Source organism: Bos indicus x Bos taurus, chromosome 5 (assembly GCF_003369695.1).
Source record: "Bos indicus x Bos taurus breed Angus x Brahman F1 hybrid chromosome 5, Bos_hybrid_MaternalHap_v2.0, whole genome shotgun sequence".
Taxonomy (NCBI): Eukaryota; Metazoa; Chordata; class Mammalia; order Artiodactyla; family Bovidae; genus Bos; species Bos indicus x Bos taurus.
The window spans coordinates 17,164,973-17,180,915 of NC_040080.1; the positions used below are offsets into that span (position 1 = coordinate 17,164,973).

General features: G+C 42.3%; 1 protein-coding gene across 1 annotated transcript in view; it reads left to right on the plus strand.

Annotated features, from left to right (window-relative positions):
• The first annotated feature begins 395 nt into the window (after nucleotides 1-395).
• The window catches only part of LOC113893399 (antigen WC1.1-like), a 74,971-nt gene continuing 59,423 nt past the window's right edge, over nucleotides 396-15,943 (plus strand). Inside the window, exons 1-4 of the mRNA XM_027543401.1 lie at nucleotides 396-468; nucleotides 4,494-4,646; nucleotides 13,788-14,000; nucleotides 14,190-14,381. Coding sequence (XP_027399202.1) covers nucleotides 396-468; nucleotides 4,494-4,646; nucleotides 13,788-14,000; nucleotides 14,190-14,381 — 631 coding nt within the window. The remainder of the gene's footprint in view (nucleotides 469-4,493; nucleotides 4,647-13,787; nucleotides 14,001-14,189; nucleotides 14,382-15,943) is intronic.

The following is a 15,943-nucleotide window of genomic DNA, read 5'->3' on the forward strand; positions in this document are numbered from 1 at the left end:
AACAGATCCCACACCCAGACCCTGTGAGATCTCAAGTCTGCAGATATTGACCAGGGTGATCAGGGGAGAGAAAGGCACTCATGATTTTTGATGAACTGTTTCTACCCCAGTCCCAGTGGTGGGACCCAGCTCTCAGGACTACGGAAGCAGGAAGTCAAAGGACCGTGTTGCTCATATAAGGCGATGTTGAAGATTCAGAAGCTCATTGGTGTCTGAGCTTCAGAAAGGGGCAGATGCAGCCTCTGATAGTGCCTGAAATGGTAAAAGGTGTCGCTATTGGCTCTCAGGAGGGAGGGTATAATGGGAGGTCTATATAGACCCCGGTTGGCACCCTGACGCCTCCTCACAGGCTGATCCTGCAGCTGGGACTGTGACCCTGAGGACGTGGGGTCAGGATGGCTCTGGGCAGACACCTCTCCCTGCAGGGACTCTGTGTCCTCCTCCTTGGCACCATGGTGGGTGGTCAAGGTAAGAGCTGCCCCTCTGTCCTGGTTCACAGCAGGGGAGAGGACACCTTGATGAAGGGAAAGGTGTCTGGAGTTGTGGAACCTGGCTTCAGTGTTTCTGACCAAAAAAGAACCATGCTGATGTGAATACTGGTTCCTCTCCTATGGTGGGGTGGGGGAAGGTGTCCATTGGTCATAACGGCAGATTTTACAGAGCCATGAGGTTTTGTCTGGATCGAGCTGGGTCAGCCCAAGTGTCCTCCATGGTCACTCTTGTTTTCAGGGAGCTTCTAGGAGTCCCAGTGGCTCTCAGTGTGTGGAAGGTCCAGTGACTGAGCTCAGCTGGGACTCTGGGCTGTTCCCACACGCTCCACATGCCTGGTGTGTGAGCACCGCCCCTGAGTCCCTGTGTTTCCTGTGTCTTCGCTCCTGTAGGCTCTGTGATTGTGTGTGTGTATGTGTGTGTATGTGTGCAGGTGAGGAGTGTGTGATGGTGTGTGTGTGTGAGGGTATGAAGAGTGTGTGTGTGAGTGTGTGTATGTGTGAGGGTGTATGTGGGTGTGAAGAGTGTATGTGTTTGTGGAGTGTGTGAGGAGTGTGCAAGTGATGTATTAAGGTGTGGAGGAGTATGTGTGGGTGAGTGTGGGTGAGTGAGGGTGAGTGAGGAGTGTGTGAGTAGTGTGTGAGGCTGTGTGTGTGTGTGTGTGTGTGAGGGGAGGTGGAGCCTGTCTGTGTGAGAGGAACAGAGCTGCTGAGCAGGGAGTGAGTCCGTTGGTCTGTGAAGCACACGGGGTGTCCACAGGGCTGGGTGTCATGGCCGCTGCATGTAACTGGATCAGAGATAATCATACACCTGCCTGCCTCTCTCTGGCTCCTCTCCCCCATCTCTCGGGCTCCCCTCTGCTTGTTGCCATGTCTGCCTAGCACTGGGCTCTGTGAGAGGCTCTGCCTGCTGGCCTCACCTGTTCCCACCAGGTGTCCATTAGGGAGCAGAGAAGACTGCATCCAGGAGAGGGGACCTCTTGTCTGTTCAGTTCAGTTCAGTTCAGTCGCTCACTGATGTCTGACTCTGCGATCCCATGGACCGCAGCACGCCAGGCCTTCCTGTCCATCACCAACTTCCGGAGTCTACCCAAACTCATGTCCATTGAGTCGGTGATGCCATCCAACCATCTCATCCTCTGTCGTCCCCTTCTCCTCCCACCTTCTCTCTTTCCCAGCTTCAGGGTTTTTACAGATGTGTCAGCTCTTCACATCAGGTGGCTAAAATATTGGAGTTTCAGCTTCCACATCAGTCCTTCCAATGAACGACTTGTCCCTCTGTTTGTAAAGATCAGTTGATGTGCAGCCCCACATGTATAAGTTCCCAAGTCCCTGCCCCGGTCCCCGTGACTCATTTCCTGATGTGCTGGGGGCCTGGGATGGTCCTTTCCCCTCCCAGGATCTGCTGTGACTCTGTAGGGAGCACTTTCTCTCGTGCACTCTCTTGTCCCTCCCTCCCTGGGAGCTGCTTTCCACTGAGTGAGAGTGGAGTATGTTACCAATCCTTCTTCATGGTCTGCAAGGTTTCTTTGGACAAATCCGCTGATATCCTTATGGGAGTTCTCTTGGGTGACTTTTTTTCTTCTCTTTAGACTTTTTTTTCTTCTCTTTAGACTTTCAGAATTCTCTCTTTCTCTTTGCATTTGAACAGTTTACTCTGTGAGTCTTGGAGAAGGTTGTTTTGGATTGAAATTTTGGGGTGACTTATTAACTTCTTGAACTTAGATGTCCAGATCTTTCCCCATGTTTGGAAATTTGCAGCCTGTCTTTCTTTCTTTTTTTTTTTTTTTAAAGTATATAGACTTTTATTGAGTATCTATAATGTGTTAGTCACTATATTTGGCTCTTTATTTTTTATTTTATTTTTTTAAATTTTATTTTACTTTTAAACTTTACATAATTGTATTAGTTTTGCCAAATATCAAAATGAATCCGCCACAGGTATACATGTGTTCCCCATCCTGAACCCTCCTCCCTCCTGCCTCCCCATACCATCCCTCTGGGTCGTCCCAGTGCACTAGCCCCAAGCATCCAGTATCTTGCATCGAACCTGGTTATAATTATTTATTTTTGGCTGTGCTAGGTCACCTTGTTGCATGCGGGCTTTCTCTAGCTGTGGTAAGGAGGGGCTACTCTTCGCTGCAGTGCACAGAATTCTCACTGCAGTGGCTTCTCTTGCTGGAGACCACAGGCTCTAGGTGCACACGTTTCAGCAGCTGTGGCACACTGGCTTAGTTGCTCTGCGGCATGTGGAATCTTCCTGGACCAGGGATTGAACCCATGTCCCCTACATTGGCAGGTGGATTCTTAACCACTACACCTCCAGGGAAGTCCTCAGACCTTAATTCTTTTCTCCTTCACTTCTTCTGCTATGACTCCGGTCCATACACTGTTTCTCTTTATAGGGTCTTTATATATAGGCTTTCTATATTCCTTTCATTCTCTTTTGGCTCCTCTATTTGGATGCTTTCAACTAGTCTTTCTTCTAACACATTGATTCTTTTTTCTTTTTCTTTCCCTTGGTCAAGTCTGTTGTTGAATCTCTGTGCTGAATTCTTCAGTTTCCTCATTGTATTGTGCCTGTTAAGTCGCCTCAGTCGTGTCTGACTCTTTGTGACCCTATGGACTGTAGCCCACCATGCTGCTCTGTCCATAGGATTCTCCAGGCAAGAATACTGAAGTGGGTTGCCATGCACTCCTCCAGGGGATCTTCCGGACCCAGTCATCAAACCCGAGTCTCTTACATTTCCTGCACTTGCAGACAGGTTCTTTACCACTAGTGCCACCTGGGAAGCCCATTCATTTATTATTCAGCTTCAAAATATCTGGTTGAAGAATTGAAGAAGTGAAAGTCACTCAGTCATGTTTGACTCTTTGTACACAGTCCATGGAATTCTCCAGGCCTTACTGGAGCAGGTAGTCTTTCCCTTCTCCAGGGGGTCTTCCCAACCCAAGGATCAAACCCAGGTCTCCAGCATTGCAGACTGATTCTTTACCAGGTGAGTCACAAGAGAAGACTGGAGTGGGTAGCCTATTCCTTCTCCAGCAGATATTCCTGATGCAGGATTTGAACCGGGGTCTCCTGCATTGCAGGTGGATTCTTTACCAACTGAGCTATCAAAGAATCACAAAATATCTGGTTAGTTCTTTTTTTTTTTAATAGAGTCTTCTGATGCTGGGAAAGATTGAAGGTGGGAGGAGAAGGGGATGACAGAGCATGAGATGCTTGCATGGCATCACTGACTGAATGGATATGAGTCTGAGTAAACTCCATGAGTTGGTGATGGACAGGGAGGCCTGGCGTACTGTAGTCCATGGGGTCTCAAAGAATCAGACATGACTGAGCGACTGAACGGAACTGAACTGAACACTGGTAATGTCTCCATCTATGATGTTCCTACTAATGAACTCTTTTCTATATGCAGAAACCAGAGTCATTTAATGACTTAATCACTAAAGTGACATCTGATCACTTTCCTCAAATTCCATTTGTTAGATGCATGTTACTAGGTACATTGGAGTGTGGAATTACACAAAGACATGAACACAAGATGGCAGGAATAAGCAGGACATTTTAGAGCCCATTACCCCAGCCCTCTGTTCCTGAGCTGGATGAGATGATTCCTATGGACAGGAAAGGAGAAGGAGGATTCCTCCCTGGATCCCAGGCCATGAGCTGCAACTGAGATGGAGAAGCTGGGCCCTAGTAGCCTTGGGAGCATCTACAGGGAGGGCAGCATCCAGAGTCTCTGGAGGCCTGTCCTCGATGGTGTCCCTGGAGCTGGTTCTACAGGCTCCTGAGAAATACTTGGTGCCTCCCTTCCTGCTCGGTGTTCAGTGATGGCACATTGGGGGCTTAGAGTTGGCCACGCTGGGAATGTTTATACCACAGAAGTCAGGACATACTATATCCCATGCACTGTTTTGCTTTTCAAAGGGCTAATGTTTTAAATATTATACCACTCTAAGTCTCCTAAAATCTTTCCTGTCGTGTGTCTTTTGCAGCTCTGGAGCTGAGGCTGAAGGATGGAGCCCACCGCTGTGAGGGGAGAGTGGAAGTGAAGCACCAAGGAGAATGGGGCACAGTGGATGATCTGGACTGGACCTTGAAGGATGCATCTGTAGTGTGCAGACAGCTGGGGTGTGGAGCTGCCATTGGTTTTCCTGGAGGGGCTTATTTTGGGCCAGGACTTGGCCCCATTTGGCTTTTGTATACTTCATGTGATGGGACAGAGTCAACTGTCAGTGACTGTAGGCATTCTAATATTATAGACTATCGTAATGATAGCTATTCCCACGACTGGGATGCTGGAGTAGTCTGCTCAGGTAAGTCCTGTCTGGTTTGTGTGGGGATCTCTAGCAGGAAAAGCCTCTGTCTTATTACCAGAATGACTTGAGATTACGGATACAGCCTTTAGAACATACTTGGGTGAAGGGTCTTTGTGATGTGTCACAGGAGGCAGAGGTGAGGTCAAAAGTTTCATACAGATTAGCTTCTGGATTCGACCTCTGTGACACAGTCTTAGCATGGTAATTGTTCTGTATTCTTTGACATAATGGTCAGTAGGGTGTGGCTACATTGATGGGGGTGGGGTGTCATAGGAGGGTTGTAGGCAACAAGGTTTATTATCCTCATTGGTCCTAAAAGTCAGAGTCACCACACTCCATCAGGTTGGTACGTGGGTGATGTGCCAATAGAACAGGCTCAGCCAAGCAATGGTGACCCCACAAGGGCATGTGAAGACCCATGGACAAGTGACCATACCCGAAGTCATGGTGCAGTTACACAAGGAAAAGCTGTGAGAGAAATTCAGTGGTGCATTTAAATGTCCCTAGGTCACAGTCAGAGGAGGCCAGAAGTGGCACTTGTAGCAGGGAAAATCTCATCACAATGGTGTACCTGATGAATCGAGTGGGGAGCTCACACCACATTTGCAGGGATGTTGAGGGAGCAGGAAAATGAAGTCTTGAAGTTTACAACACAGTAGCTGAAGTGCATCATGTATAGGAGGCAGTGAAGCTAAGAGTTCATGGGGTTCTCAAGGCAAGAATACTGAAGTGGTCTGCCTTTCCTTCTCTAGTGGACCACGTCTTGTCAGAACTCTCCACTAAGACCCGTCTCTCTTGGGTGGCCCTACATGGCATGGCTCATAGTTTCATTGAGTTAGACAAGGCTGTGGTCCATGAACTATGAAGTTCCAGATATTCAAGGTGGATTTAGTAAAGACAGAAGAACCAGAGGTCATATTGCCAACATCTGTTTGATCACTGAAAATGCAAGAGAGTTCCAGAAAAACATTTACTTGTACTTTATTGACTATGCCAAAGCCTTAAACTGTGTGGATCACAACAAACTGGAACATTCTTCAAGAAATGGGAATACCAGACCATCTGACCTGTATCCTGAGAAATCTGTATGTAGGTTAAGAAGCAGCAGTTAGAACTGGACATGGAACAAAAGACTGGTTCCAAATCAGGGAAGGAGTACGTCAAGGCTGTATATTGTCACCCTGCTTATTTAACTTACATGCAGAGTACATCATGAGAAATGTTGGACTGGATGAAGCACAAGTTGGAATCAAGATTGTCAGGAGAAATATCAGTAACCTTAGATGCAGATTCCATCACACTTAGGGCCGAAAGCAAAGAACTAAAGAGCCTCTTGATGATAGTGAAAGAGAAGAGTGAAAAATTTGGCTTAAAACTCAACATTCAGAAACTAAGATCATAGCATCTGGTCCCATCACTTCCTTGCAAATAGATGGGGAAACAGTGGAAATAGTGACAGACTTTTTTTTTTTTTGGCTCCAAAATTACTGCAGGTGGTGACTGCAGCCATGAAATTAAAAGACACTTGCTCCTTGGAAGAAAAGCTATGACCAACCTAGACAGCATATTAAAAAGCAGAGACATTTCTTTGCCAAAAAAGATGGGTCTAGTCAAAGCTATGGTTTTTCCAGTAGTCCTGTATGAATGTGAGAGTTGGACTATAAAGAAAGCTGAGGGCCAAAGAATTGATGCTTTTGAACTGTGGTGCTGGAGAAGACTCTTGAGAGTCCCTTGGACTGCAAGGAGATCCAACCAGTCCCTCCTAAAGGAAATCAGTCCTGGGTGTTCATTGGAAGGACTGATGCTGAAGCTGAAACTCCAGGACTTTGGCCACCTCATGTGAAGAACCAACTCATTGGAAAAGACCCTGATGCTGGGAAAGATTGAAGGTGGGAGGAGAAAGGGATGACAGAGGATGAGGTGGTTGAATGGCATCACCAACTGAATGGACCTGAATTAGAGTAAACCCCGGGAGTTGGTGATGGGCAGGGAGACCTGGCATGGTGCAGTCCATGGTGTTGCAAAGAGTCAGACATGACTGAGGAACTGAACTGAACTGAATTGAAGCTAAGAGGACCTGATGTGACTCCTAAGAAGTACTCAGTTCTACCTAAGTGTGTTTGACCTATGCCAAGGTGGATGCAGGAAAGACAGCAGTGAAACTAGGGTGTGAATGGGTGCTCACAGTGTTTGGCAGAGATGCTTCTAGTTGTTATCACAATTGCAGATTGGATGTCCAGGTTATTAATCACATCAGAACAACTGGACTGGAGGAAGATATTGTCAGTTATCACAGTGAATTCCCTAAGGTAGAAGGCTGGTCTTAGGATAGTACCACCCCATCTAATGGGATGGTGGGACAGGGGAGCCCTGAAGACATCTGCAGTAGGTCCTTATCAGCCACAGCCAATCAGCTCTTGTGTGTTTATGTACAGGAAGATCATTGGAAAAGTGATCATTTCTAATCTCACCTTCAGCAGATCTTTGATGATTCTAGTTGATGCCCTTAAGGAAACAATTCTTTTCCTTTTTAAAAAGTACTTTATTGAGGTATGCCTGACATACAAAACTGCTTGATAAGTATGCATTTGTGAGACCACTACAGCACTTATGTCATAAATCTATTCATCTCTTCAAAATGTTTTCTTCCATTCTCTTTATCATTCTTATAAAAATAATTATTTTCAAGGTGAATTTGAATTTTAGTTAGAAACTTTTGTTTTAAACAAATCTGTTTTCTGGCATCTCAGGTAACCTTCCTCATTGTCACAATGTCATAATCATGGTTCCAACTGAAGATAAATTTGTGGAAATACTACAGGTGTCTCTACCATATTTTGATAAATCAGCATCTGAGTGAAAATGGAGTGTGTGATGTTGAAACTTTATGTGAAATTAGAACTCTCAATGTTATCCTAAGAATACTGATGTCTTGTTATTAATTCCAGTTAAGATATACTTAGAAGTATAGAATTGGAAGTGCTCTGATATTTAACAAAAGTCTGTCTAGTCAAGGCTATGGTTTTCCAGTGGTCATGTATGGATGCGAGAGTTGGACTGTGAAGAAAGCAGAGGGCTGAATAATTGATGTTTTTTAACTGTGGTGTTGGAGAAGACTCTTGAGAGTCCCTTGGACTGCAAGGAGATCCAACCAGTCCATTCTAAAGGAGATCAGTCCTGGGTGTTTATTGGAAAGACTGATGCTAAAGCTGAAACTCCAATACTTTGGCCACCTCATGTGAAGAGTTGACTCGTTGGAAAAAATTCTGATGCTGGGAGGGATTGGGGGCAGGGGGAGAAGGGGACAACAGAGGATGAAATGGCTGGATGGCATCACTGACTCGATGGATATGAGTCTGAGGGAACTCTGAGAGTTGGTGATGGACAGGAAGGCCTGGCATGCTGTGATTCATGGGGTTGCAAAGAGTCGGACATGACTGAGTGACTGAACTGAACTGAACTGACCTAATATTTAAATCCTGATTGTGGTTTGTACACCCTGACTACCATTGCTCTAACTTATACTCTCACACTTTTATGAACAGTTCCAGGTTCCTTCTATTTCTCTTTTTGTCACTAGTTTCCTCTTCCTGGTCTGTTTTTTTCTGTATTTTCAGACATATTTTAATGATGTGAAGATAAGTCAAAGTGGTGGTGATGTAGCAGAAATAAGATTAGAATAGCATGTATTTTCATTATTTTCACCAAAACTCCTGGAGTTTCTTCTGCTCAACCTTAGGAGTCAGGTATGGAAGAGAAATTTCAGCCTCAGTAGTGGATTGCCGGAAGTGAAGTACTGTGTTTAGGATAAATCTAGTGTAGAAACAATGACCAGAGGAGAATGTAGAGAAGCTTGTTTGAAATAATGAGATTTCATGGAGTTCAGGTGGAAGATCTGGGAGGGAACACACAAATTGTGAAGGACTGTGGTGCAAGTGCTCCAAGTTCCTTCAGTCCTGTCCTACTCTTTGTGACCCCATGGACCATAGGATTCTCCAGGCACGAATACTGGAGTGAGTTGCCATTTCTTTCTCCAGGGGATCTTCCTCACCCAGGGATCAAACCTGGGTCTCCCGCATTGCAGGCAGAGTCTTGATTATCTTCTGAGCCACCAGGGACTACAGTACTGACGTGCAAAATGGTGAGGGGATGAAGATGCAAGGATTGCAGGAGGGGAGGGTTGGAAAGATGCAGGTCAACTCCTACATTCACCACAGCCTCTGTGTTACACTTCCTTTCTGCCCTCATTCCTTCCCTCCCTCTCTTCCTTTATCCTGTTGTGGGAGTCATTTCCGAGCTCCGTGGAAGTGCTAGCATTTGTAGCTGGCAGTTTTCTTAGTGGAAAATTTTTATAATATGGATTCTGTTTATTTAACAAATAAGTTTACTCATATTTTTCTCTTTTTTCTGTATCAGATTTTGGTGAGTTGTTTCACAAGCAATGTGTTTTTAAGGACTTGGCCCATTTTACAAAAAATCTTCAAATTAGTAACACTGGTTCATATCTCATATCTTTACATGTTGGGAAGGTCTACAATGATATTCCTCCTTTTGTTACTGGTGCTGTTAATGTGTTCCTCTTTTTTCTTAATTGGTTTGCTAGAAGATTATCGATGTTAATGTTCTTTTTAAAAGAATCACTAATGGACTGTATTGATTTTCTTGATTGTGTATTTGCTTTCTTCTTAATTGATTTCTATGCTCAGTTTTCATTCCTCCTTTTCCGTCATGATTGTGGTTGCTTTTGTAGATTCTTAAGGTGGAGTCTTGGATCATTTTCTTCTGTTTCTATTTTTATTCTAATGTAATCATCAAGGAAGCATCAAGGTTCTAAATTTTCTTCTAAGCATCACTTTATTTTTAACCCACCAGTTTCAATACTATATAATTTCTTTTGTATTTTATTATCATAAAATGTTTCTTTTCTCTGAATGAATTCTTTGTCTTATAGTCTGACTTTGTATGATATTAATTTAGATATTATATAGAGTTTTCTCTGAATTGTGTTTGCATGGTATGTAATTTTTACCTCTTTAATATGTTTCTATGTTTATATTTAAACACATATAAGTTTGTAGACAGTATATTGTTTTGTCTTATTTTATCTGGTCTGATTATCTTGTTTTTTATTTGGAGTACTTAAATTATTTACAGTTAATATTATTATTGATATAATTGGGTTTAAGTGTACTTGCCTGCTATTTGTTGGAGAAGGCAATGGCAACCCACTCCAGTACTCTTGCCTGGAAAGTCCCATGGACGGAGGAGCCTGGTAGGCTGCAGTCCATGGGGTCCCTAAGAGTCGGACACGACTGAGCAAATTCACTTTCACTTTTCACTTTTGTACATTGGGGAAGGAAATGGCAACCCACTCCAGTGTTCTTGCCTTGAGAATTCCAGGGACCAGGGAGCCTGGTGGGCTGCCATCTATGGAGTCGCACAGAGTCGGACACAACTGAAGTTAGCGGCAGTAGCAGCAGCAGCTGCTATATGTTATATCTTTGTTCTTATTTTAATCGAGTATATTTTATCATTTTAATTTAAATACTGTATTGATTTATTAATTGTATTAGAATTTTAAGTGATTATAATGTTTAATTAAAAAATTTTTAAGTAATTTTTATTTTTTGCTGGCTGGGTCTTCAGTGCTGCATGGGCTTTTCTCTAGTTGTGGAGATCAGAGGCTGCTCTCTAGTTGCAGGCATGAGTTTCTCATTGCAGTGGCCTCTCTTGCTGTAGTGCACAGGCTCTATGGTGCACAAGCTTCAGTAGTCGTGGCCCCTGGGCTCTAGAGTACAGGCTCACTAGTTGTGGTGCACAGGCTTAGTGGCTCCGTGGTCTGTGGGATTTAGGAGGAGTCTTCACCACTGAACCACCGGGAAAGCCCAATGTTGAATTATTAATCTTCAATTACATTTTACCTTGAAATGATATTATGTCACAACATGCAATGTCAGTCACTATACTTTTCTTCCACTTTCCTGTTCCTGTCATTGGTGCTGTCGTTGTCATACATTCTATTTATAAATTTGTTATGAATCTTATAGTTTGTTGCTAATATTTTTGCCTTAAATCTTCTAATAGAGGATCAACATTTAGCACAGTCTCTATAGCTTTGAGAGGATCCATGTTTTCATCTGCTGTCATCTCCCTTTAGCTTGAAGAACTTTCTGAGGCAGTTTTGTATAGTGTGTGTCTGGTGGCCTCCAATTCTATCATCTCTCATTTACCTGAAATCATTTTAATTTTCATTCAGTCTTGAAAAGTATTTTCTTGGGTGATTCCATTCTAGGTTAACAAATGCCCAACCCCAATACTTTACATATGTTTTTACATTGTCACCTGACTTTCATTGCCTCCAACAAAAAGTCAGTAAGTAATATTTATCCTTTTGTTCCCTGTATATAATGTGTCAGACTTCCCTGGCTGCTCTTAACATATTTTTGTTTGTTTGTTTACCAATGAGTATCAGTAATTACATTGTCAAGTTTTCTGAGAATGGTTTCATTATCTTGTTTGGGGTTTGTTTAGCTTTTTGGATAAGTGGGTTTACAGTTTTCAATAACTTTGTGAAAATGTCATTTATCTTTTCTTAATATTTTTCTGCACATCCCTTATTCTGAATCTCCAAATACACATATTTTATATATTTTTATATTATCCTACATGTCATTGAGTTTCCATTCATATTTTTCTGCCTTTTTACTCTCTTTGGTTCAATTTAGATAGTCTCTACTGCTGTGTTTTACTTCCCAGTTCTTTTATTCTGCAATGTCTAGTCTCTTGTGTAATTAATCCAAATGTTCATTCCAATACTATATTTTTCAGTTTCAGAAGTCTCATTTGTTTATTTTTCCTAGTTTTTCTCCCTGTTTATTTTTATGCTTCATTAAGCATGTTGATATTAGGGGTTTAAGGTGCTCTTCAGCCAATTCAATCATTTCTGTAATTTCTGAACCTGCTTTAAATGATTGTTTTTTTAAGAAAATGTGTTATGGGTTACATTTCTCTCTTTTGGAAATTCTAATAATTTTTTGGTTGGATGTTGGGCATCACTAAGCAGTCCTTTACCAGGAAGAACTTCAGAAGTAAATAATCAGAACACACCCAGAAATCAGGGAATTATACTTGATGAATTAAATAAAGTTTTTTCATTGGGTTATCTTCATCCAGTTCAAAATGTGTTCCGTTGATGACCAAATGATGAACTTTTATTTTGGTTTTCCTCCTTTAGTTTCAAAACTTCCTTGATCCCACCTTGCCTGCCATATACCCCACCTACATCCTACTTCTTCAGCAGTAGCTACCCTTTCTGATTTTCTTTTCCATCCATCTGTATCTTTTAAAATGGTGTTTGCTTGTCTGAAGTGGGAAAAATGAGAGGGGATAGCAGTTTAGGTGGTAGATGGGAGGAGCAGAGGGTGATGTAGTATGCTAACAACCTATTCAACAAGTGTTTGCCACAAATATTTGCATATTTATCCATATTGAGGCTTTTTCAACTTGGAACTCTCCAAATGATGGCTTGTTTGCTCATTTCCTCCTCCTCCTCCTTCTTCTTCCTCCTTCTCTTTGGCAACATGCCATCGTCTTTTAGAATTGTAAAACATTCATGAAAGAAATTAAAGATAATATCATCAATGGAAAGTCATTCTGTGTTTCTGGCCTGAAAGAATTAGTATTGTTAAAATGCCTGTGCTTCTCAAAGTGATTTATAGATTTAATGCAATTCCTATCTAAATAGCATTCTTTATAGAAATAGGAAAACAATGTTAAAATATGAGTGTGTGGTTTAATTTTTATAGATTCATGAATTCCTGTTTTGTGATCATTATTGAATTTTAGCTCCATTCCATTATGGTCATGTAAGATACTTGGAATTATTTTAATATTTTTGAATGTGTTAAGGCTTATTTGTAACCTAGCTTGGAGATTATTCCATGTGTACTTGAGAAGAATGCATGTTTTTCTGTGGTTAGAGTTAGTACAATGATAGTATTAAAATCAATTATTATCAGCCCTTAGCATTTTCTATGAGTCCTGTTTGAGAAGAAAAACCTTTAATAGGAGATAATGTGGAAACTCAGCTATCTGGTAAACTCCCACTGAGAGCACACTCTCCCCCAGATTCTTTGACAAATCCTAGGATTTCAAGAGAGATGGCTGGGACTCTCTCTCTATGACTCTCTGAGTTTTCTTAACTCATTTTCCTTCCCACTGAGGTCACTGAAGGAATTCATGGAATTTTTTGGCATAAAAAAGTATCAGAAAGACAAGATGTGATGCCATAAACTTGAATTAGTGATAGTGTCCATATTTCTTCTCTGGAGCTGTCACCCATCTACAGGTTGGCATGCCCTCATCGATCCAGCCTCAGGACTTTCTTTAACCTAAGTCACTTGAGGACTAGCTTCTGGGAGAGAAAACTGGTCAGAATGTTAAGCCCACAAGTCTCGTGAAAGCTTCTAAGCTTGTCTGGATGCTAAGTCTCTAATCTCATAGCCCACGTCCCTCTGGGTGGCTTCTGGTCTGCATATCTCTATGTTCAAGTTTAAGTGCCTGAATATTATACAGTGTCTTTGGATCTGTATATATGTCCTAGGCTGCAAAATGAGAAATTCACTTCTCCAACCAATGCTAAAAGATATGTTTCCAGTATTCAGCCATTCCAATGATCTGAATTGGGCTCTGTAGTTTCCAGGCTCCTAGACCAAGGAATTCACCTTTTTAACCAGTCTCAAAATGTATGTTCTTGGGATTCAACCATTCCAAACTGACCTTGTAATCCTCCTGGATTTCTCTTTAGAAACCTGCTCATGAAAATTCAATTATGACGCTAACTGTCAAAGACTCTCTACATGCTCCACTCCTAAAACGAAAAACTTTCACTCCACTGCCTGTGATGTGCGGTTTCCAGTTGCCAAGCCAGTACCATGAACACTCACTGGTCTTGTTGTTGTTTCCTCTTAGGATTTGTGCGTCTGGCTGGAGGGGATGCACCCTGCTCAGGGCGAGTAGAAGTGTATTCTGGAGAAGCCTGGATCCCAGTGTCTGATGGGAACTTCACACTCCCCACTGCCCAGGTCATCTGTGCAGAGCTGGGGTGTGGCAAGGCTGTGTCTGTCCTGGGACATGAGCTCTTCAGAGAGTCCAGTGCCCGGGTCTGGGCTGAAGAGTTCAGGTGTGAGGGGGAGGAGCCTGAGCTCTGGGTCTGCCCCAGAGTGCCCTGTCCAGGGGGCACGTGTCACCACAGTGGATCTGCTCAGGTTGTCTGTTCAGGTGAGATGCAGGTCAGGCCTTTCACCTCTGTGAACACCCTGCTCAGGTGAGAAAGTCATGTGATTTTGCTGAAACTCTGTCTTCTCCTACCAGCATACTCAGAAGTCCGGCTCATGACAAACGGCTCCTCTCAGTGTGAGGGGCAGGTGGAGGTGAAGATTTCTGGACAATGGAGAGCGCTCTGTGCCTCCCACTGGAGTCTGGCCAATGCCAATGTTGTCTGTCGTCAGCTTGGCTGTGGAGTTGCCATCTCCACCCCCGGAGGACCACGCTTGGTGGAAGGAGGTGATCAGATCCTAACAGCCCGATTTCACTGCTCTGGGGCTGAGTCCTTCCTGTGGAGTTGTCCTGTGACTGCTCTGGGTGGTCCTGACTGTTCCATGGCAACACAGCCTCTGTGATCTGCTCAGGTAAGAGAGAGGGAAGGGCTATTGGTACACAGGATGCTTCTGGAGTGAATGTCTCCAAGAGTAGAGAGTGAGGTTAAACGGGCTTCAAAGTCAGAGATTTTGTGGTGAAATATGGATCTTCTAATTGTTCATTCAATTTTTCAGGTCAGGGCAAGAAGTGTTAAGGGGAATAATATATTTTTAAGCAGCATTGTTGCTTACATAAAAATCATAGAAAACAATGTAGGAGCAGTAAGTATAGACCTCAGTATGAACCTCAACCCAGAGCAACAGAGACAATGTCCCCAGCACCACAGTCACTGTCGTCCCCTCTCCTCGACAGGGAAAGTGCTTACCGAACTTCTACTAACGTAGAGAGTTTTATCAATGTTTGAACTTTCTATAAAATGGATGCCATATGTTTCATCTTTTGTATCTAATTTCATAGACTCAAAATTATGTTTGGGGATTCACACATGATGTTGTATATTGTAGCACTTTATTTTTTTTATTACTGTAGAGTATGCTTTTGAATGATCACATGGCCATGTACTGATCCATTCTACTGACAGTATAAATCTGAGTTATTTCCAGTTCTTGACTATTAAAAATATGATATTATAACTTACCATGACAATGTCTTTGGATGAAAATATGGTTACTTATTTTCCATGTTTAAACCTTGGTCTTTTATTTGTATTTTCTTAATCAAATGGTGTCCTTTGATGAACTCATTTCTTATATCTTATGTAAATATAACTTACCAACATTTTTCTGTACATTTAATGCTTCTTATATCCTTTAAAAATTTTTTTTCCTACTCGAAGATCTTAAAACATTCTCTAAGAGTATCATGGAAATTTTACTATATTTCTCTTGCATATTATTGTGCATTCCTTCTGGGATTGAATCTATGTAAGATAAGGATCAGGTTTCATATAGACATCCAGTTGACTCAGAATCTTTTTCTGAAAAGACTCTTCCCCACTGCAGTGCTGCCTTTGTCATAAGCAGAGGGCAATTATGTCTGTCTTATCTGAGACTCTCTATTCTGTTCCATGTTATCATTTGTCTATCCTCTGCACAATACTGCATTTTCTTAATTATCATAACTTTGTAGTGTTGTCATTCAATCGCTAAGTCATGTCTGACTCTTTGTGACCCCATGGACTACAGCACACCAGGCTTCCCTGTGCTTCACTATCTCCCTGAATTTCAAACTTTGTAGTTAGTCTGAATAAGTTTAATTTACAAGAGTTACTTTATATTAACTCCTCTAATATCGTTGCTTTTCTTATCAACTGTGCTGTTCATTCTTGGTTGCTTGTATTTTGTATGAATTTAGAAATCAGCTTGTCATTTTAAACCAAAAGAAAAGCTTAAGGGTATCATTGAGATTAGATTAAAAATTTGAGAGTAGACATAGACATTTGAGGATGATTGACATGGACAATGTTG